General features: G+C 49.6%; 8 protein-coding genes across 8 annotated transcripts; 4 read left to right on the top strand and 4 right to left on the bottom strand.

The window, feature by feature from the left end:
- Positions 1–935: 935 nt before the first annotated feature.
- Positions 936–2,183, top strand: FTJAE_9254 (moz represents a chromatin-associated acetyltransferase; the record flags this gene model as incomplete). The annotated part of the gene is made up of 3 exons (XM_037356156.1): positions 936–1,568; positions 1,623–1,853; positions 1,905–2,183. 3 exons carry the CDS (start codon positions 936–938, stop codon positions 2,181–2,183), a joined length of 1,143 nt encoding a protein of 380 aa, XP_037203676.1.
- Positions 2,184–2,667: 484 nt separating this feature from the next.
- FTJAE_9253 (kinetochore-associated NNF1) lies at positions 2,668–3,532 on the top strand (the record flags this gene model as incomplete). The annotated part of the gene is made up of 3 exons (XM_037356155.1): positions 2,668–2,997; positions 3,050–3,144; positions 3,223–3,532. The coding sequence occupies 3 exons, from the start codon at positions 2,668–2,670 to the stop codon at positions 3,530–3,532; spliced, it is 735 nt and encodes a 244-aa protein (XP_037203675.1).
- Positions 3,533–4,276: 744 nt separating this feature from the next.
- On the bottom strand, positions 4,277–5,587 carry FTJAE_9252 (uncharacterized protein; the record flags this gene model as incomplete). The annotated part of the gene is made up of 2 exons (XM_037356154.1): positions 4,277–4,964; positions 5,013–5,587. The coding sequence occupies 2 exons, from the start codon at positions 5,585–5,587 to the stop codon at positions 4,277–4,279; spliced, it is 1,263 nt and encodes a 420-aa protein (XP_037203674.1).
- A 4,780-nt stretch (positions 5,588–10,367) lies between these two features.
- FTJAE_9251 (uncharacterized protein) lies at positions 10,368–12,101 on the bottom strand (the record flags this gene model as incomplete). Its single annotated transcript, XM_037356153.1, has 4 exons — positions 10,368–10,649; positions 10,702–11,718; positions 11,771–11,845; positions 11,898–12,101. 4 exons carry the CDS (start codon positions 12,099–12,101, stop codon positions 10,368–10,370), a joined length of 1,578 nt encoding a protein of 525 aa, XP_037203673.1.
- Positions 12,102–13,981: 1,880 nt separating this feature from the next.
- Positions 13,982–14,827, top strand: FTJAE_9250 (mRNA turnover 4; the record flags this gene model as incomplete). Its single annotated transcript, XM_037356152.1, has 3 exons — positions 13,982–14,172; positions 14,221–14,700; positions 14,764–14,827. 3 exons carry the CDS (start codon positions 13,982–13,984, stop codon positions 14,825–14,827), a joined length of 735 nt encoding a protein of 244 aa, XP_037203672.1.
- A 685-nt stretch (positions 14,828–15,512) lies between these two features.
- Positions 15,513–17,025, bottom strand: FTJAE_9249 (U1 small nuclear ribonucleoprotein; the record flags this gene model as incomplete). The annotated part of the gene is made up of 4 exons (XM_037356150.1): positions 15,513–16,192; positions 16,426–16,531; positions 16,584–16,711; positions 16,764–17,025. 4 exons carry the CDS (start codon positions 17,023–17,025, stop codon positions 15,513–15,515), a joined length of 1,176 nt encoding a protein of 391 aa, XP_037203671.1.
- A 356-nt stretch (positions 17,026–17,381) lies between these two features.
- Positions 17,382–17,903, top strand: FTJAE_9248 (mitochondrial 54s ribosomal l51; the record flags this gene model as incomplete). The annotated part of the gene is made up of 3 exons (XM_037356149.1): positions 17,382–17,420; positions 17,471–17,553; positions 17,612–17,903. The coding sequence occupies 3 exons, from the start codon at positions 17,382–17,384 to the stop codon at positions 17,901–17,903; spliced, it is 414 nt and encodes a 137-aa protein (XP_037203670.1).
- Positions 17,904–18,280: 377 nt separating this feature from the next.
- On the bottom strand, positions 18,281–19,329 carry FTJAE_9247 (triosephosphate isomerase; the record flags this gene model as incomplete). Its single annotated transcript, XM_037356148.1, has 4 exons — positions 18,281–18,312; positions 18,365–18,967; positions 19,074–19,144; positions 19,292–19,329. The coding sequence occupies 4 exons, from the start codon at positions 19,327–19,329 to the stop codon at positions 18,281–18,283; spliced, it is 744 nt and encodes a 247-aa protein (XP_037203669.1).
- Between the last annotated feature and the right edge of the window lie 1,395 nt (positions 19,330–20,724).

Genomic DNA, 20,724 nt, shown 5'->3' with positions numbered 1-20,724 from the left:
GTTGTATTACACATAGATTTGGATGTCTTGGTTAATAAGAGACAAACCTCGCTACGGAAAGCCCTCCGTCGAGGTGCACATACGGACAAAAGAACAAGGCAGGCACTTGATCATAGGAATTATGCCATTACGAGGTACAGACAATGTACTTAATACAATGAGGTGCCGCTTGGAGTTTGGTTGGATGATGGGTGTTTTGTATTTGTCATTGGGTTTATTCATGTCTTACAGGCAGCTTGTTTGGTTTCTGGGATAGTAAACGAAAAGAACATGACAGCGTTACAATCTTACTGAGGGTCTCCCTTGATGAAAGGAGGTGGGTTGGAATGAAAAGTGGAAAAGGAGACGACTCTTATGAGGCGTTGTCGAAGTACCCTTGGTTTATGAACAAAGCGTGTGTCTCATTAACCCCAGGGAAGCCAAGACCGGGCCATAGCCAGGTACCTTGCTTATTTCTGTAGATTGAATATTTACTTAATTAAAAGAATAGTCTAATAATTTGCTGAAGGGTGATTTTCAAGTACATACATAACTAGTATCTACTATTAGATTGGACCCCTGCGGCTATGAACGGCAATTCGCAAACAAGCTACTGAGCACTAAACCAGTTTTGGAGAAATGACATATGAGGGTGAGATCCATTGGGGCCAAGTCATTTAAGCAGGTACGCACGCCGATTGCCGGTTCCTCTCCGACGGGACCCTCTGTATCTTTAGTACCTATAGTACTTCCTCAACATGCTAGCTACATCTTTTGGACTGCACCATATCAAACCTCAACAAGCTCTTCTTTAAACACGACGATATTGTTCTAGAGAGACCCTTGTTTCCATGATTGAATTACTTGGAACTCGTTAGCCATCGCTAATTCTACGTCCCGAATCTATCGATCGCTGCTCACTCCTTTTCTATCCGCGGGGTCATCTTTTGCCCACCATGACGGCCGCTGCTCGGTTGACCTTCTTGAGCCCGCAGGTCCTGCGAGGTCTGCGTGCGACACCCCGTTCTGCTGCTGGGTTTGCTCGACATAGAGGTACTTTCGCGCGAAGGAGAGGAAAAGCCGTTGAGCCTCAACCCCCAAGGTCAGATACGACCGCCAAGCTTAATGCCTCGCACCCACTCACTGGCGAAACTCCCACTCGTCCCGAGCCGGAGAGCAGCACGACACAAGAGTCGGCACAGGCGATGCCAGATAAGTCAGTGTCTACGAACGAGGCTGCTGCATCGACGAGCAGTAAGCAACAACCTAAGGAGAACGAGACATCGAAGGAGGAACAACAAGCCAGAACAGCCCGGGAAGAGGCAAAACAAAGCGGCCCCCTTGAAGCAGTACTGCATATGGAACCACCAGAAGCAACCAAGAACACGACGACGACAAGATCAGGGCCAGCCATGTGCCCACCACCCTACGTCCACCATTTCGATACCTACTCGCTCGTGAAGCAATTACAAGAAGGGGGCTATACACAGGAGCAAGCCACAACGTCAATGAAGGCGATTCGAACATTACTTGCCGAGAATCTCGACATGGCGCAGTCAACTCTTGTCAGCAAGAGCGATGTGGAAAATGTGAGGGTCTTGGCCGATAGAGGTCAAAGCAACATTGACTAACAGCTTCCTCAGGAAACATACCTTTTCACAGCGGCTTGTTCAGAGTTGAGTACTGAGATTAAGAATAACCGACGGCTTGAAGAAGAGCAGCTACGACAACAGCGAACACACCTGCAGCACGAGGTCGACATCTTAACGCAATCGCTCAATCAGGAGGTTCATACGCTTAATGATAATGTTCGGGGTTCTTTCAACGATCGCAAAATGGCCGTCAGGGAAGAACAGAAAAGTGTTGAGAGCTCTGTAAGAATCCTTTCCGATATCGGCAAGATTTGGTGACTGACCGTATCACAGATTCAGCAAATCAACTACAAGATCAGCATTGTTCTTAGTAGCGATGCTAAATCAGAAATTGAGGCAGTAAGATGGATTCTTATCCGTCGCTCTGTTCTGGGAATACTGTTCATGGCTGTTTTGACGCTTGGTACACTTCGGTATGCCACATATGTTAGCCACGAGCGACAAAGAGAAGCAGATCGTATCAAGAAAGAAGAGGAAGAGAAGCGAAGAAACGGCGGAAAGCAGGATCGCGCTACGGATGCCGACGCAATTGCAATTCTGGCTGCCAACTAAACACGGAGAGACATACGAAGAAGAGCATGGGAGGCACAACATCAACAGCATACAGACGAACGAGCACTTTTTCCTTGGGATTTTTTAAATCGATACCCTATAGATTTTCTACTTGGAACTACAACACGGTGTTGCAACAGACAAAAGGCTGCATCATGAGGACTTGTGCAAGTTTCATGAGCTGATGAGCCTTGGTTATGATGGGTTAGGCATGGATGGATACATATGGTACATACAAACACGACATACAATTGGCTTTGACAAGCTTGTTTTCATAGACGTATATAGATATTCTGGATATTTTAAGACCAGATTGACTCTGGATTTCCTTTATAGTCGTTGAGGTTCTGGAATTATAGTGATCATGATTGACCACGTGCGATAAGAGGTATGTACAGCACTTTACCCCACGCGCCGCCTTATCAGTCGCGTCTCGCAACCACCAAGACCAAACATCTCCAACATCAGTACCATATTTATCGTCATGGCGCCCGATCCGCAGCCTGAACAACCCGCGCAGGCCGAAACAGCCCAAGAAACAACTCAATCTCAATCCCAGGAACCAGAGCGACAACCAGAATCAGAACAAGACCCTCCCGCATCACCGCCCCTCCCTCAGCGACACACAGCCGTTACGCCTGGTCCCCGCGCCGCGCGTCTACAAGAACTCTACGCGCGATCGCTAAAGAAGACGCTGGGCAAGATTGGATGGGACAATGTCGCCGGCTGCTACCCTACGGTTGCAAAGAGGGCGGAGGGTGTGTTGAGGCAGGTTCAGGGACAAATGGTTGATAAGCTTGGCGAGAAGTGCGAGGTATGACACAACGAAGCGGTAAATACGAACAATGCTGATACGGGGTGGACAGAAAGAGTTTGATAATATTATGGTATCGAGACAGGTCGTTCCTAAGCTCAATGATCTAGAGAGCCTTATTAGCGATGCCTCCCGCCGACGTGCAGAGTCAACAACAGAAGAACCAACACCGCAAGTTCCCTTCTCACTATTATCTATAATCGCCTTCCACTAACATATGTATAGTCCCCATCTTTTACCCCCATCAGCCATCCTCGCCGCACATCTCACGCCCGCCCTCACGGCGCACCAGTCGCAGCTCAATGCTCGCCTACAGACGACACAATCGCAAAACGCTCTCTTGTACGAGGAAGTTCGTCGTCAAAGAGAAGAAATTCGTACACTTCTTGATGCCCTCGAAGCTGTCGTCGCCGATGTCCAGGGCGCAAATGACGCGCTGCGCCCGGTTGTGGACGATGTTGCTGCTGAGACGAGACAGGGCATAGCAGCTGTTGACGCAGTCAATGGTGGTGGGCAACAAGGAGCATCATCATGACTATGAACGGCGAGAAAGATGCACCTAGATAGCATAAAGCTGAACTTATGCTGTGGTCATACAATGGATCTGGGAGTAACAGGCGTTATTATACCAATGTTTTGTTTTTGTCTTTTATAACAGCATTTACGAAGCAACGGTCACAGTTAATCAAGCATTTAGATGCAATGTCATCTTCAAAATGTTTCTTGCCATGTTTTCTATGTACAGGCATCGCAATCCATGCATGCAAACGTGTATGAATTGCTGATATGGAAAAGCAGCCATGACCACTCATGCTGAAAACCAAATGGCTGAGGGCGCGACTCACCACAACCCAATGCCGTGTAGCGTCCTCAAATGTACAAAGTGCGAGGATCTAAGCAAGCAATAAATGAAATGAAATGCAAACTCCGTTCCATGATCGTAAGCCCCTGTCATCATCGGCTGATGCATCCGCAGCCTTCCATGCGCCAGATATGCAGAGAAAATATGTACTGCGAAGAAAGTAAGAGATGAGGAGAAGAATATCTAGCTCCGTATGTGACAAAATATGACAGGTGATCTAGTTGTATATGTCGTAGAATGAACCCATGACAGGGTTAGATGTGTGCCATCTTGAAGGAAGTATGGCTGGTCGCGGTGGTGTCTGTCGTGTAAGAGAATAGTTGTCGACTCCAGTGAGTATGTGTATGTAGTAATGATGAGATAGATGATAGATGATATAGTGGTGGTATACGAGGGTGTGTCCGTTTGGCCAAGAACTCAGATAAGTCTGTTTTCGGTATGAACCGTTTGCCAAGCCCCAAAGTAGTCGATCTCACCGTAGGCAGGCGGGAGGACCCTGACCATTCGGCCTGTCGTCCAATCAACATAGAACTTCTTGCCATTGCTGATGATGTATGGTGTTTTGCGGGGACTTCTAAAGAGTAGGTTGCTGTAACAGAGCTTGGCATACAGCAAGTCATGAGCACTCGACCACTGATGTTCTGGTATCCATTTTCCATCGACAGGGTCAATGCCCATGTTGTTGTATGACGTTGTGCTGAGACGACGGGCAAGGTCTATTCGCGGATGGGGTTCAACCACTTCTTCTTCATCTCCTTCAACCTCGATTTCAGGTTCTAGCCTGGTTTGAGATTCTGGAGCTGATCGCAGAGGTGGCGCTGATGGACGAGCCTCATTTGTTGTCGCAGAGACTTCTTCAGATCCTCCTTCAATGCCTAGTTCTGACAAATCAATAGCTGTAGCCGTTGGCGTTTGGCCATGGAACCACCGAATTCGTTGTATTCGGGGAATAGACATATCACGCGGGAAATCTCGGTCTTCCAGAGGCAGAGCAATATCGATAGCCGCGAACAGACCTTCGAGCCATTTGTTAAATGTACTCAGCTCGATACAGCATAGGAGAAATTGGTCTGTCTCGGCTCGAATACGGATGGTATATCGCCTCCTGTATCTTGTTAATAACAAACCCTAGGTCTTGACTTTGATAGCTTACTTCGTATAGTCAGCGGCAATACCGACATCCGCATATAAGAGGCTATATGTCTTCTCAAGCTTGCCCCTCTTCACCCATGGAGGGTTATCTGGGTCGACCGACGGCCCGTCACTGCGTGTTCTACCCCAACTCCATGCTTTCTTGGTACCATATATGCTAAGCGCTGTTCCATTCAAACAGACATGAACGGGATACCATTGGCGGTCCTCGGCCCTCTTTATCAAGTTTTCGATTTCGTGTTTCTTGTCAAATACACCTTCCAGTAATATTGAGTTCTTATAGTCGGGCAGGCTTTCTTTTCCTGTATCTGGATGAAGCTGAGTTTCGCCGCCCCCACCAGTCGTGAGCTCCTTCCCCTTCTCCAAACGATCCCCATCATGGGAGACATTCGACGTTGTCGGCGGCGGATCTCGCTCTGGCTGGTACGGAGGCGGCTGGGAGGGTCGGCGCGGACTTGTCATGACACGCTGGTAGTAGAGGTCCTCCTCCATCGATACACGCCGCCTGAGGGGCGGCGACGTAGGAGCGGTCGTGGATGATACATCGTCCTCGGCCGTGGCCCTGCGTAGGTCCATTGGAGGGAGATGGGACTTATATGAAGTCGGAGAGGGCCCCACGACCGGCCGATACGGAACGGAAAAGGCTCACAGGGTGACTCTGTCGTCTGGGGGCGTGAACCTCAACGAGCATTGGCCATAGGAGTCTCCATAGAGGACGGTAAACTGAGGAGGTTGATCATTCCGACCCGCTCTGAGGTTGTGTGGAGAGGTTTGGAAGAAGAAACTGGAGCGAGCCAACAGAAGTCGTAGGTGAGAGGATCAGAACAGTCAGCATGGATCCACGAAGAGAAGCATCTGTCGTGGAAGAAGGTCGCACGCAGGGATTCGTAAGTTTGAGGAGAGAATCGTGGATCGAAGGGGGGTGTGAGTCGAGCTGGAAGACGGGGTTCAACGGGATGCCGGTAGGGCCCAAACCAGGCGTGCCTCCGTCCAGCTTCGATGGGGTATGGAAGAGGAATGGAAATGCGGCGGCTCTTTTGCTCGGGGTGACTAGGATCGATGGTAAGGTCAGGGAAACGGTGACCAAACCGGAGCAGCCAGACCAGAGCAAAGCGACGTCAGCCGTTTCAAAAGGGCCCACGTTGAACCGAGCTTTGAGGAGGATTCAGATGAGAGAGTGGAGTGGCAGCCAGAAGTCGTCGAAACGTGAGGGTGCGGGAATGGTATTGGGGAGCGTGGACCAAAACGCTGGCACAGGCTCAGAGTGGCGAGATGAGGCTGCTGGCGCGCTGTTGCAGTGGACGCTACCGTATTTTTTCGAGAAAAGCGATTTCGCCTAAATCGAACAAGTCAGGACAATCACAATTGGATCTGATGCGACAGAGTATTGGCCTTTTGTCTCGGCCGGGTTGTGGGATGCGCGGATGTGATGCGATCCGCACTTTTGAAGGGCGCATCAAAGTGCAGCAGAGTTTACTGTACTAAATGCGCCGAATTTCCGCGCTGACTGCCGATCTCGCCTCTGCTAGTGGATATCTTTTTCAGATTTGGTGTAGGGCTCTGTATCTTTGTTCTAGAGGTGCTATTATTGACCTCAAGTATGTCGCGATGATGAAGAGTGCAAGATGCCGTTGGTGGTGCCAAGTCCAGGGTTCTCCTCTTCCTTCCAAGGCGTGGTTGTCGACTCGATTTGACTCCGCAGGAGCTGGGCAGTGAGATTGTACTGTAGGCCAGGTAGATGTCGGGGAAAGAGCACCCTGATCGTTAAAAGAGCCCCGGTCCCGGGAAAGCACGACACATGGCATGGCATGGCATGGCTTGCTTGACCTGTTCTGTGCCTGCGCCTGCCTGGCGCTGTCTCTCGGTGGTGGACTGTCAGTGGCAGCCGCATGTTGCAGGTTCAAAAGGACCACCTTCCCGCCAAAAGGTCCCGCGAACTAGGGTCTCACAAGCCCACACTCACAGACCGAACCGCACGAGGAAGTTGCAGCACACGGCCCCACCTTGCCTCGCTAGTCCCGGTCGGGGAGGTCACAAAAGGGTGACGGATAACCGGCACAGGACTTGCCTGAGAGAGTTTCTCTCCACTGCCAATGGAAGCTCTGCTACGAGTATGCATTTTAACCTTGAATTATGTATATGTTTTTGGCGATATGATAATCACCCAACCCTCTTTGGGCGTTTATCCCATACATACATAGTCCTCATAGTTTTGCTACAAGGGCAATTGCCGTGCTAGTTAACATCCGAAAAGCCATGCCAGTAAATCGAGGGAGGCACCCGATAGAGTTCAAGCCTCGATACGGACTAATCTATTCAACGTACGGAGTACATAAGCCACAATCGATATCTCGGCCGGGTCTCGACTTCAATATCCGGAGCCTCAGGTCGTGGTCGTCGCTTAAAGCCTTTATTATTAAACACGAGACCTGTCCTGCAAGTCATTCATTCTGTTACTTGATAGGACGTCAACTCGCACAAAAGTCCTTTCCACAGTGAAGATATTTCGGCCCTCATTTCATCAATCCGAGACGCTGCATTGCAGGCACAACAGCATGAGCCAACCAACATAGAAAAACGGCACCTTGTTCCGTTACAAAAGTGCCCTTCACCGTTTCGATGAATAACGATTCAGTCTGATTGCTGATTCGCCCGTCAAAAGCGAACCAGACTCCTGGGAACTTTCCGGAGTACTGTACGTACGGAGTACTGTATCCTTTTTCTCCAGGACAGCTTTCCTCATCGCTTTGGAAGCGTTGCGCTCGTCAAAGGAACTTTTGATACTAGCATTGGCACCTTTGATAGTGGCCCCTCTTCTATGTCTGGGGTCAGGCCCTTCTACTCGGCGTCTCTTTTTCTCATAAATAGCCCCACACTAATATTCTATATGACTATTTCCTGTTATTCTATTAATCATAGTCAGCCATCGTGACATTTTGATTCCTTGTAACAGGTAAATCATTTTTCATGTTTCATGCGAGCTGCCTGGACGAATCACGGATGAATTGATCGACTCATCCATCCTCGGACTCGATGAATGCGACATTAGCCAACTCACTCGCACAAGACAACGAATGAATCTAATTAATAGGTACCTACCTACACGGACTACACCGAAAACCCCCCTCTTCTTCTACGAAGGATCCAATAGACATTGTCAATAGTAAATCTTATAGCGGCCCGCGCGGGTTGCACAACATTTCCGGACCATCTCCGTGAGAAACTTCCCGTCTTACTGTCCATTGGGTTCCCAATATGGGTGCACTATGACTACACTATTAAGCACAAGAATCTGGAGCAGGGCCGATTGATAACTAGTACTATCACGACCTATGTTGCATGCATTGCCTAGGCATGTACATATGTAGGAGCCTGGTTTGTTGCGGGGGAGAGAACACGCAAGCACTTTTCTTGGTGTGACGTGACGTTTGATCATCAAGATAATCAACCAATTCATCATGCAGTGAGATTGTTTGATTTGCTTGGGCTTGGATTGCTGCTAATTCCGTCCGTGACACCGGCAGTCGAATTGCTTCTTGACGATCACGCAAATCGCACGGTAATTATTCCTCCGAGAGACCTGTAAGCAAGGAAGTCAGAAGTCTGGAGAGTTTACGCTCTATGCCGATCCTTTCCTTGTCTCATCTTGCAAGGAACACGATCCTAAAAAGTACCGTCGACGGAGTTTTAAGTCGAGGCTCTCACATTCCATCCACAAGTTGATTAATTACCTTTGACTGAGGTATACATATAATATACGTACGTGATTCATGTATCGTAAACCAAGCCTACAGGCTTGCAGAACAAGCACCCCATGGATGATCCTCTCCCGTCTTGGCTGCAACCTTTACTCCTAAAACAATCCCAACGAAAATGTGATCAGGTCAGGCCGCTGTCTCAGATATTTCCATAGCAAACTGAACTGAACTGAACCGAACTGATCGTCCAGGACAATGGTAACGATACTCCCCGGATCTTTCGGCAAGGACCTTGCTTGCATCGTCCCATCGCCAGTAATTCTCCCTCACATAATATTGGCTGTTCTTTTCTTCTCCTTGCGGTCTGCTTTTAGAAGGTCGCAAAAATACCCGGGGAACCTTTTGTTTCCCCATGTCATTCATCGTGCGGCGTGTCCGGAATAAGCTACCCTACCTTATTACCTCATGTATGTACAATAATAGGACACGCCCTGGCTATTCGGGATAGTCTCCGACGAACCGAATGGATAGAATCAAATCGCCGTGTCTACTACACGAACACGTGCAACTTTGACCGTCGATAGATTCAAAATCAAGTTGTCTTTGCCTCTCTGCATAGTAACTATTACGCGTGGGTATCCTCTCTCGTTCAAAAGTCCCCCAGTAACTGGCTTGGCCTTTTGTCAATGCTTTTCCCTGTTACAAAAGAACCTTGACCAACGTCCATCATTAACAACAATTTCTCATGCGACGAACCGTTCGACCTCCTTGATCCACGAGGCTGGCTCTGCAAGCTTAACTTCGGATATCGTCGCATAATATAGAAGACAAGCAACAGCACCATTGCTTCTACGGGACCTTCTAGACCGATACTGGATATCATGGCCGTCATGTCCCTCCTGTCCTGGATCTTCAGCATGCTACGTTACCTGCCTCACATGACATGGCATGAAAACGTTGACTTCATATGAAAATTTTGCATTCACTTGCTCATGTGATCTGATCTGATCTGATCTGGTAGCTCGACTCAAGCAATAGAAACCAAAGAGGTACTACTTGCACAGTAAAAAGTACAGAACATGGTCCGTCCAGGCCCATTCATTTATCACAGGCCTGGACTCTCGCCCAACATCATCAACTGTCACGGATTCGTGAGTATGTATACCCGTCGACGTCCTTCTGCCCATCCGGGTACTGCCACCTCTATCGCCCGTCCGTTCGCTTTTGTAAGAATGTACACGGTCATTAGAAAGTAATGATGCCAAATCAAAGCTCCCAGCCTATGACCTTTCCCCTGTTTTCGCTGAAATCCGTAACCCAATCGCCGGCTGAGAGGATCAGATGCAGATGCAGCGCGCAAACCACCGGAATGAAAAACGAACAATTATGACTCCAAATTCCCAACTCCATCCTTCCTCCGAAAGGGAATACCAAACTCCGCTCCCTTGCCGCCCCCCCTGACCATCTGCTGAGCTTGTTTTCTCTTGTCGTCCCCTCGTGTTGATGTTTGAATGGCTATGTATATCACGTAGATTAGTTGTGATTGCTTCGATATAGGGTCCCAGTCCTTCCAGGACCTAGATAGCAAAACCAAGACTGACTGACTGCTGGTGTCAATGTTTGATCCTTGCCACTTTATATATACCAGTCGCTATTGCTTAAGCGTTATGGGACTGGGCACCACCACGGCCGCGGGGAGCGCCACCACGGCCACGGTTTTGGCCAGAGAAGTTGCCTCGGGGCCCCTGGCCACCAGATCGTCCGCCCTCAGCACCACCACGGCCACGTCCAGAAACGGGGCCTCGGCCACCAGCGTTATTCGCACCAGGCTTGTTGCGACGGGACTCGACCATGATATTCTCGCCGTTGATGGTGTGAGGGTTAGCAGCAACCGCAGCCTTGGAGGCTTCGGGGGTCTTGAACTCAACGAATGCGCAGTTCTATACCATGTTAGCTTTGACGACAGTGTCATAGTAGAGGATCTGATCTTACCTTCTGGCGGATGATATCAAGGCTCTTCAGCTCGCCAAAAGCAGTCAAGGCGTTCCTGAGATCTGCATCCTGGACCTTATCCGTGACAAACTTGACGTATACGGTGGTACTTTCCTTATCAGCAGGGGGTCCGGAAACAGACTGAGGTCGGTTCTGTCGCTTCGAGTCACTGCCTGCAGTCTGCCATCCAGCCGCATCCTTGCCAGCGGACTCAGTGGCGGGCGCGGCAGAGCTGGCAGCAGGAGCAGCAGCGGGTTGAGAAGTAGCGGCAGCAGCAGGAGCGGGAGCACGGCTCTGGTTCACAGGAGGAGTAGTAGTCTTGGGGAGAGGAACAACAGGCTTAGGAAGGGCAGCGGCAGCTCGGCTGGCCCATGTCATGGGCTTAGGAGGAGCTGCAGGCTTCCCGGGAGCTGCAGGAGGAGGAGCGACAGGCTTGGAAACGGGTGTAGGGCTAGGATCCTTAGGCTTCTCGGGCTCCTTCACGTCTTCCTCAGCAAGCTCCTTAGCAGCCTCATCAGCGGTCTCGGCAGGCTCCTCAGGCTTCGTCTCAGGGTCCGTAGCCACAGACTCCTCGCGCTTGTCGCCGTTGAGAGTCACACTATCCTTAGAAGTGGAAACCTCTTCAAGCTTCTGATCAACAACTTCGGGGTCGAGGGCAGGGGCATCCTCCTTGGTTTCCTCGACAGACAGGGGAGCCTCGGGCTCGACAGCGACAGCGACAGCAGGTTCCTCCGTAGCGGGAGCGGCAGGCTCCTCGGCAGGCTCCTCAGAAGCAGCAGCAGACTCGTCATCGCTCTCATCATCGATATATCGCAGGATATCATTGAGAACAAAGTAGCCGGAGGGTTGCTGGGCAAGAACAAAGGTCTGGACGAACTTCTTAGGTGCTTTGTTGTTGTTGCATGTCTCACCAATCACTTGGATGACGATGTTCTCAAAGGAAGCCTGGGAGTCAACATTGGATATCCTGACCTTGCAGTCGTGGAAATCTAGGTTCTTGATGCGTTCTTGAATGTCCTGTTATACTGTTAGTAACCAATCCAGATGTTCCTTTTCTATCTCAACTTACCACTCGGCCAACAGAGACCTTGGCGACCTCAGCTTCGCGACCACAGACGAATTGCGAGCGCTTGCCGTAGAAAAGCTATCAAGGTCGTTAGTACGAAAAAAGCGCACCGGCAACGGAGTTAACATACGTGAAGCTTCTCGGGAGACTTGCTTAGGGTGGTGTAGAATTGTTCCACGAAATACCAGCCAACCTCATCCTTGGAATGGTTGTTGGTGGCAGAAGCGGCAGCGGTGGCAGAGCCATCGGCAGCAGAGGTAGTAGGAGCCGTTGGTTGTTGGTCGGCAGGTTCCTTGTACTGATCCTGTTGGGTGAAGTTACCGTTGGAGGCCATGATGGCTGTGTGTTGTGGCGTGAAGTTTGATATGATGAGCGTGATTCGGAGCGAAAATTAGGCTGGGTGCGCAACCGGCGAGCTCTCAGTGTCGCGGAAACGGATCGAACGAGGGTTATGAAAACGTCGAAGACACAGAGCCTGATGTGACGGGTTCAGGCTCAAGACGAGGATCGTTTTCGGTCGAGATTGAAGTGATGGGGCTGGAGTTGGGTTGAATCGAGTCGAAGCAAGCAAGCAGAATAGGGCAAGCCTGATGACAAAATGGAGTCGAGAAAGGTTCGTGGTTGGAAGGCAAAGCCGTGAGGGGTGGCAAGGTCAAACAAACTTCGGGATCGGACAAGAGATGGAGAGTTACGGGACTTGGAAGGTGAGAAATGGAAAAGATAGTGGAGAGAGGTAGAGCTTCAATTAGCTAGAAACCGAGATGGAGAGGGAGAGGGAGAGGGAGAGGGAGAGGGAGGAGTCAAATTGTTTACGGGGCTCTGCAATTGGGATGAAAGAGATGTTTGGACAATGTGTGATGTGTTTGTGTGGCTCCAGTAAGAAAACGCCTTCAGAGCTCCCGGCTGCTCCAACTAGAAGGTGGTCTGTGCGTCATTTGTCTTGTTCACTTTCCCTCTTTTTTTCACGACGATTCTGTCCTCGGAACGGGAAGTGTGTAATAGTTTTCCCGAAAGACGCCAAGTCTCGACGAGACTCGACCGCAAGCATCAGCTGAGCTGCAAAAGAGCCAATTCTTATGTTAATTCAATACCCAAGGTACTATCCTACACGCTTGCAGTACCGAGTCAGATCAAACTCACCTAAACTTTCCGGGATATCTCAACTATATCGCTAGGTTTCCAGGGATCTTTATGTCACCGTTAAGTAGCGTTCTAGCATACAACCCTGTCATTGCAGCATTGCAGACTCGAAGATAATTGGTGTGGTGGACTATCTGACGTTAAACCGCTCCATGGCAATTCACATCACTTTGCTTTTTGGCGATAGCTTCATCCCGAATATTCACTACTTACATAGTATGTATTAAACACCGACTGTCAATTGAATTTAGACAGATTGAAGATTATAACGACCTTACTCCCATACCTCATTTTATTAGCCCAGCCGCACCTATGACATCTGTATTCGTTTGAACAACTGCCCCCAATTGAGAGTATACTGTAAGCTTACTTTGTAGTGCTTGAAAGAAGATGGGTCTAACAGCATTGACCGGAAACAATGTTCGTTGTCTGCTTTTACTACGTCTCATCACGTTGGTACAGTCTCTTCAACATAGCCCATCCTCAGGGAGCAAGATACCATCAGACCGGGATACAGTGTGACAAAATAAACTTTACAAAAAGTATTCTAATCACATACTAAACTCATAGTAAGTCACCTAAGTCTTTTTTTTCGTTTAGGACCAAGTCCCGAGTTTTCTTTCCTCCCTAGCCCATACACAGTCAGTGTCTTGGATTGGGTAAGGTAATCAATCTTGGTCCTTGAGAGTTTCTGTTTTCGAGTTAGTTAAAAACAAGAAACTGGCAAACAAAGAAGCTGAATCTATTGCTTGGGCTTGATCTACTTCAATGCTATTGTATTGATTGATCTTGCCAGACATTACCGGATTAGTACACCCTAGGTGAGCGATTGGACCCCTGCCTCGGTGAGCAAAATTGCGGGGTCAACTGATAAGATAGCTCGCCCATTCGAAATTTTTATCGCAGAAAGCAAAAAAATCCGGTGGACAGCCGCCTTCTGTAGCAGGCACTGAGATCTCAAGTCCCATTCAAACCACAACTACCAACTAAAGCTTTCGATTCTCAATCCCCCTTCGACCTCACCCCTTTTCGAATCACCTTTGAACCCTTTTATCAACAAATAATACCGCCAAAATGCCCAAGTCGAAGCGCGCAAAGGTCGTCCACCTCACACAGGTCTCCAAGAAGACGCGCGAGAACAAGGACAAGCTCTTCCAGAATATCCGCGATACTGTCCCCGAGTACCAGAACTGCTTTGTCTTCAGCGTCGATAACATGCGAAACAACCACCTCAAGGACGTTCGACGTGAGCTGTCCGATTGCCGGTAATGCCTCTGTGTGTAAGCCTCTTGATCGCAACTAATTCTCTATAGTCTCTTCTTCGGAAAGACAAAGCTCATGGCGAAGGCTCTTGGCCAGACACCCGAGGAGGCAATCGCCCCTGGAATTGAGGACCTCAGCCGTTATTTGACTGGCACCGTCGGCCTGATCTTGACCAACCGCCCTGTCGAAGAAATCCTCTCTTACTTTGAGAACCTTGCTCCTGTCGACTTTGCCCGCGCCGGCGCTGTGGCCACCCGCGATTTCTCTATTCCTACCGGTGTTGTCTATGCCACCGCTGGTGAGGTTCCCGCTGAGCACGATGTTCCTCTCGAGCACACCATCGAGCCGGAGCTGCGACGTCTTGGTGTCCCTACCCGTATGGTCAAGGGTCGTGTCGTTCTCGGTGATGAGGCTGGCCAGGGCGAGGAGTATGTTGTTTGCAAGGAGGGCGATGTTTTGGATTCACGACAGACAAGATTGCTTAAGCTTTTCGACGTGTGCTTGAGCGAATTCAAGGTCAAGGTGTTAGCGTAAGTTAAAGCTCTTCCAAAAGTATCAACTCAGCACAAGAACAAAAAACTAACATGGTCTAGATACTGGAATGCTGCTACCTCTGAGGTTACAGAGGTTAACCCCAACGCTATGGATGAGAATTAGATGAGCCTAGGATAAGGCAAAGAAAATGGTGCTAGACGTTGGGTTTAACATCTTCTGTTTGAATGACTGATACCAGCATGAAATTTTTATGGGATCTCGGCGTTGAGGGCCATGGGATATGGAAGGGCATCATGTTTTACCAATAGGCCCGCCCGAATGACAATACGTACTTCACAACATTCACAAAATTCGCTTCTTTTCTTAACTGTTATTGAACATGAAAACTCCTAAGTGATACATCAGAGTCGGCCTTCTTAGCCAGCCTAGGCAACATCTCGAGGGTCAGTACGGAGTAGGTCACCGAGTCTTACCCTTATGTAGCATAAAGTGGCCAGTTCACCATCGACCTATCCTCCAAATTTTACCCCGACTCCCAAAAAAAGCAAATAGAATACATAGAAAGGTTACCTGACACGTTGCGTAAACCTGAGTCCATATGGATGTACCGGAGGATGATACCTCAAATCGAGTTGAATGTCATGTCGGCTGGTCAAATAATGACAGCAGAAAAGTGAAATCCGACGAGCGTTATCGGACAGAGGCGTATAGTATAATCGGGAATACTCGAGATCCGAGGTTTGGCGATAATGGTGTGCTTACCCTTCCTTTCGTGGAAAAGGGGTCTGGATTAATGACTGAAAGAAGATCGGCAACCCACCACACAAGGTCATGGAGAATTACTCCGTTAATATCGACGAAGCTTTCGAGGATCCTCATAGCCGCCGTCATAGCCACGCTTTCGGCCACCATCGTCATCACGGGGTCTGTCGTAGTCTCGGTCCCGTTGTTCACGATACCCACCTTCTCGTCGGCCTCCGATGGGTTCCATGTTGCTGCCGGTGCGTCGGTTCTCGCGTTCTCCGCCGAATCGGCCACCGTCACGATGGCCGCCGCCGTGTCTGTCGTCAAATGAGCGACCGCCGCTACGAGAATCATACCCACCGGGGCCTCGGTCACCACCCCTTCGGTCGCCACGGTCCCGGTCACCATAGCCGCCGCCGTTTCTGCGGTCGAATCCAGGGCCAGACGGGGCATCACTAGGTGCGCCATAGCCGCCTCGATCACCTCCCCTGTCGCCTCCTCGGTCGCCGCTTCGGAACCCTCCTCCACGGCCACCAAATCCTCCTCTAAAGCCTCCACGGCCGCGTCCTCCGTCGAAACCCTTAAAACCACCACGGAAACCGCCACCGCCGCTAAAGCCACCGGGACCCATGGGACGAGCAGCCATAGCTCGAGTATAGCCTCGGCCTCCGAGGCCACCACCAAGTCGACGAGGTTTCCAACCCTTGACAGTTCTGCCGCGTTCGACGTCTACCTTGATACGTCGGTCCTTGATACGCATACCATCACAGGCATCCAAAGCCGCTGCTCATGGTTGCGCCGAATGGCGCAGGTGTCAGTCCATCTTACCCTAAATAGTACCTTGTGCTGACGGATATGACAAAAGAAAAGGAAGAAGCAGAGACGGGCAAGCTTGAGGGCCCTTTGATGTCTCGCATATACTTTGTGAGAAGGGCAAGCTTGAGGGCCACAACTCGAAAGATACATCCAGGGAAGAAGACAAATGGCTAGTCAGAAGGGGAAGGGTTCATATTTACCTCGCATGTCTTTCTCTCGTTCGAATACGACGAAAGCATAGCCGCGATGGGGCTTCTTCTTCTTGTTTGGCTTCTCATGAGCGTGAGTGTCGACAACGATACGAATCTGTGGTGGTGTCAGTCACTGGCTATGCGATGTTTTAAGGACAATTGCATACACGCTCGATGGGACCGTAGCGACCAAATTCCTTCTCGAGATCCCTCTCATCAGCGTCGTAACTGAGACGCGCGACCATCAAAGTCTTGAAGGCATCGCCACGAACGTTGGGGTCTTCATTTGGCTTATCTGTTAACCAAGTTAGCGTTTGTTTTGTAGTGGAATCCCCGGGTCTCCTGACGACGATCGGGCGCTTCTCTGAGGAGCGTCTCCAGTCTCTCCTTCTTCTCTAGCTTCTTGCGATCGCGGGCTTGCAACCAACTCTCAGTGGGTTTGTAAACATCAGTCTCCTTATACTTCTGAAGCTCCGGGAGAAACTGTGCGACACCGGTGATGGGTGCTGTCCTGCGAAGCTGAGGCGCATGATCGGGCGGATCGATGAATCGCAGAGGTGGTCGCGCCGCGAAGAGAGCGAGCAGGTTGGGGGGGAGCTTGTCGGTCATCGCACTACCTAATTGAACGGGACGAAAGGAGCGATCAATGAAGTTATTAACCGAAAATGAATAGGCGACTATGAGTTCGCGATGAAGGATAGACAGAAAAGCCAAGAATGGGCGGAATTTGATTGAAGTTGTCGCGCGTGAGTTCGTGGGGGAAATTAATCCTTGAGCCTGCTTTGGACTCGAGGGATGCCTTGCAGCGGCTGAGGCGTCCTGCCAGCCGATGTTCTGCCGACATATACCAAACCCAAACGGGACACCCTCCACCGAGAGCTGATTTTCTGGTGATAGCCTCTTAGCACGTCAATTCTTTTTAGCTGTTATCGGATCATTTTGGTACTTGATACGGCCACACAAAAATGACTGTTAAGGCGATAAGACAAATAGCAAAAGGCCAGGTATGTTCAATGTGACGATATCTTGGAAGCATAAGTGCTGACCTCTGCAGAATGGCCTCGGTGCATTTATCCTCCAGTGCAAGAAGTTAGACTTCTACTACTGTGACTGGGCCGGTAGTTCTAAGGGTATGAAGTATGTGAAATAATCCAAACGTCTCAGATCTTCTCAGCACTGCCTAACCTGATAACAGCGGCTTCATCAAGTCTCTTCTCCCCAAGTTCGCCGCCGCCAACCCTCAAGTCGAATTCTCCATCTCCCCTCGACCCGGAAAGCACCCCGTCGTTGTCGGTCACTATATCAATGGTCGAACTAAGCCCATCTGCGTACGAAACCTATCACCATACGAGATCCTTCAGAAGGCCGAGTTATTGCGTGATGCCAGCGGAGAGAAGCTGAAACGTTACAACAAAGCCGTCAACAGCGCTCAACCAAGTGTGCGTGGCGTCTGGTCCCCGTACCACGGCAAGGGAATGGTTGTTTGAAAGCTGGCTTCTAAAATTGGGTTTTCTGTACATTTATGTGTTTTGTAAACAATATTGGGGCTGCTTGTAGCATTGGGTTGCGAGGAAATTTGTACGATTTATAGAGATCTCCATGATGTTAGGGGCATGAATGACAACTGCTTCTCATCTTTACCTCTGGTTGACATCTATGCTTTAGCAAGATCTTACTTCCGTTTCATGTGATAGTCAAAAGTCACAGAATCACTCAAGGAAAGTATCTCTCGCATAATAGAATAATGACCAATTACTCGTGGGTATAATCATTTTTGTTTCGTTCATCATCTATCTATCTACCTCTATGTCAAGGTATCAAAGACCTCAACGGAGCAAGACTTTTTACTTTTGAATTCATGCATTTACTGCTTGGTAGCGTTGATGATGTCGACGACTAGAAGTATTAGTTAGCACGGTGCCGGTGAAAGCATATGAGAAGGACTTACAAGCAGGCTTGAGAGAAGCACCGCCAACGAGGAAACCGTCGATGTCGGGCTGCTTGGAGAGCTCGCCGCAGTTCTTCTCGTTGACACTGCCGCCGTAGAGGATTCGGGTCTCGTCAGCAACCTTGTCGCTGATACCACGGAGGAGGTCACGGATAGCCTTGTGGACCTCCTGAGCCTGCTCAGTGGTAGCAACCTTGCCAGTGCCGATAGCCCAGATGGGCTCGTAGGCAATGACAATGTTGGACCAGTCGGAGATCTGGGACTTGAGGGACTCGAGCTGCTTAGAGACGAAGTCGATGGTCTTGCCAGCCTCACGGGTCTCGAGGGTCTCGCCGCAGCACCAGATGACCTTGAGGCCGTTCTCAGTGGCGTACTTGGTCTTGGAGGAGATGGTCTCGTCAGACTCGCCGAGAATCTCACGGCGCTCAGAGTGGCCGAGGATGACCCAGTTGATGTCGCTGTCCTTGAGCTGGGAGACGGAGATCTCGCCGGTGAAGGCACCGTTGGGCTTATTGAAAACGTTCTGGGCGGCGACCTCGATGTCCTTGCGGAGGGTCTCGCGGACGAGAGGGAGGTAGATGGCGGGAGGAGAGACAACAACCTCTGACAGCGTGTTAGTTGATGTCGCTCTAGCAAAAGGAGTGAGGGGTTCTGTTGAGAAACTGGGATGATGCGCGGGGCATGGGGACAGGACAGTAGAATGACGTACCAGCGTTCTTGTCGAGATCAGCGTTGTTGAGGTTATCGACAATCTCCTTGATGGACGACTTGGAGCCGTTCCTATAAAGAATCAAGGTAAGCTTCTGAGTAACTCCAAGAAATATCTGCGGCCTTTTGGCTTCATGGAGGGGGAGGGGCAGCAAGAAAATCGATCGAGCTGAGAAGAGCAGAGCGGAAGCAGATTGCTATGGCGGGGTAGAAACTTACATCTTGAAGTTGCCGCCGACGAAGAACTTGCGAGCCATGATGATGGTATTAATTCGAAATGAGGTTCTAGAGGAGATGGAACTAGGTGAGCAAAGATTGAGGCAGATGAAGTAGAATGAAAGTGGTGTTTTGAGTTGAGTTGGGGAAAGCTAGGTAGGTGCCTTATGTAAATAGTCCCTCAGTAATGGATATTCGTTAGTAGCTCATCAGCTAGTACTAAGCTCTGGCTACCCGCGTCCACGTCTCATGGTGGATAGGTTGTACTTAAGTTGGGCCGCTCAGGCCAGACCAAGTCAGGTCATGAATTATCGACAGACGACCAGGACATGGATCAATGGATTCAGTTTTGGATTGAGTTGATTTTTAGGGGGGCAATCGATTAAATGACACCATAGTATTTGTATTTCTGGTGAGAATAGCCAGTTCATTCATATTCCCTCTCAACTTTATCTGTAGGTAACTCAACATCCAAGATAGCACTTACGGAACACATTGACGGGCTCACTCTCTTACTTACGGCAGAGCTCGGAGCTTATTACCGTTCATTATACGCTGCCCTTCCGTTTCTCTCCTTCATCGACTTGTCCGTCAATCACTACCCAGTAACGTAATTTGATATGACATACATACATTCTTAACCAAAAAACTTCCACACGTTCCTCTGCCGTGCCGTTTTTCTTTTTTGGCTGATCCAACGCAGTAGCGTCATAGTGGAGGCTCAAGGACCCCAACAGCCATCATTGGCCTCCACTAATTAACAACCTGGACTACAAGACGGATTGGATTGGATGCTACTGAAACCACCGAGACCGTGACCGAGCCGACATCTCGGAGCGACTCAGGCTACTCAGCGCAGTTGTCATGTCATCCATCGACTTTAACCTCTATAAAGCATAATCTCTACAGTTCCGGTGACGTGGGGTGAGCAAGGTAAGTCTCAGACACGGAGGCAGTGGAGGTGAAAACAATCCCGAAACAGAAGAGCTGTTGCATTCACTATCCCCACGATCTGGTCCCGGAGACCATGGCCCTGATTCTCCCGAAAAACTACAGGTTTCACCGCTGATCTTGATTTGTTTCTCGCCCTTTGATGCCGCATCTACCATGTATGTATCTGCAATGAATCCTAGCTAGGACCTTGAAACCATATGCTTGGATAAGAAAAAGGCCCTGGTCCATCTAACAATGTCACTGAGTCGGACCATCACTACTGTCGACCCATACACGATAACCATGTCAGGCCATTCTCACAGGCGTTTGCGCAGTTACACCCGCATGCTATCAAACTCTTCTAAAAAAACAAACTCGATTGAACTCAAATCCTATCTGCAGTGATGCTATCAATATCAAAAGTCCTCCCAAACAAAGTGTCTAAATCTGCTACCCTTTCCTGTTGTCAAGGGCCAACTGTTGTTGTTGTTGTACTTGCTCTG

Source organism: Fusarium tjaetaba, assembly GCF_013396195.1.
Source record: "Fusarium tjaetaba strain NRRL 66243 chromosome Unknown NRRL66243_c0000210, whole genome shotgun sequence".
NCBI classification, from domain to species: domain Eukaryota; kingdom Fungi; phylum Ascomycota; class Sordariomycetes; order Hypocreales; family Nectriaceae; genus Fusarium; species Fusarium tjaetaba.
This window is presented reverse-complemented; position numbering and strand designations above follow the sequence as displayed.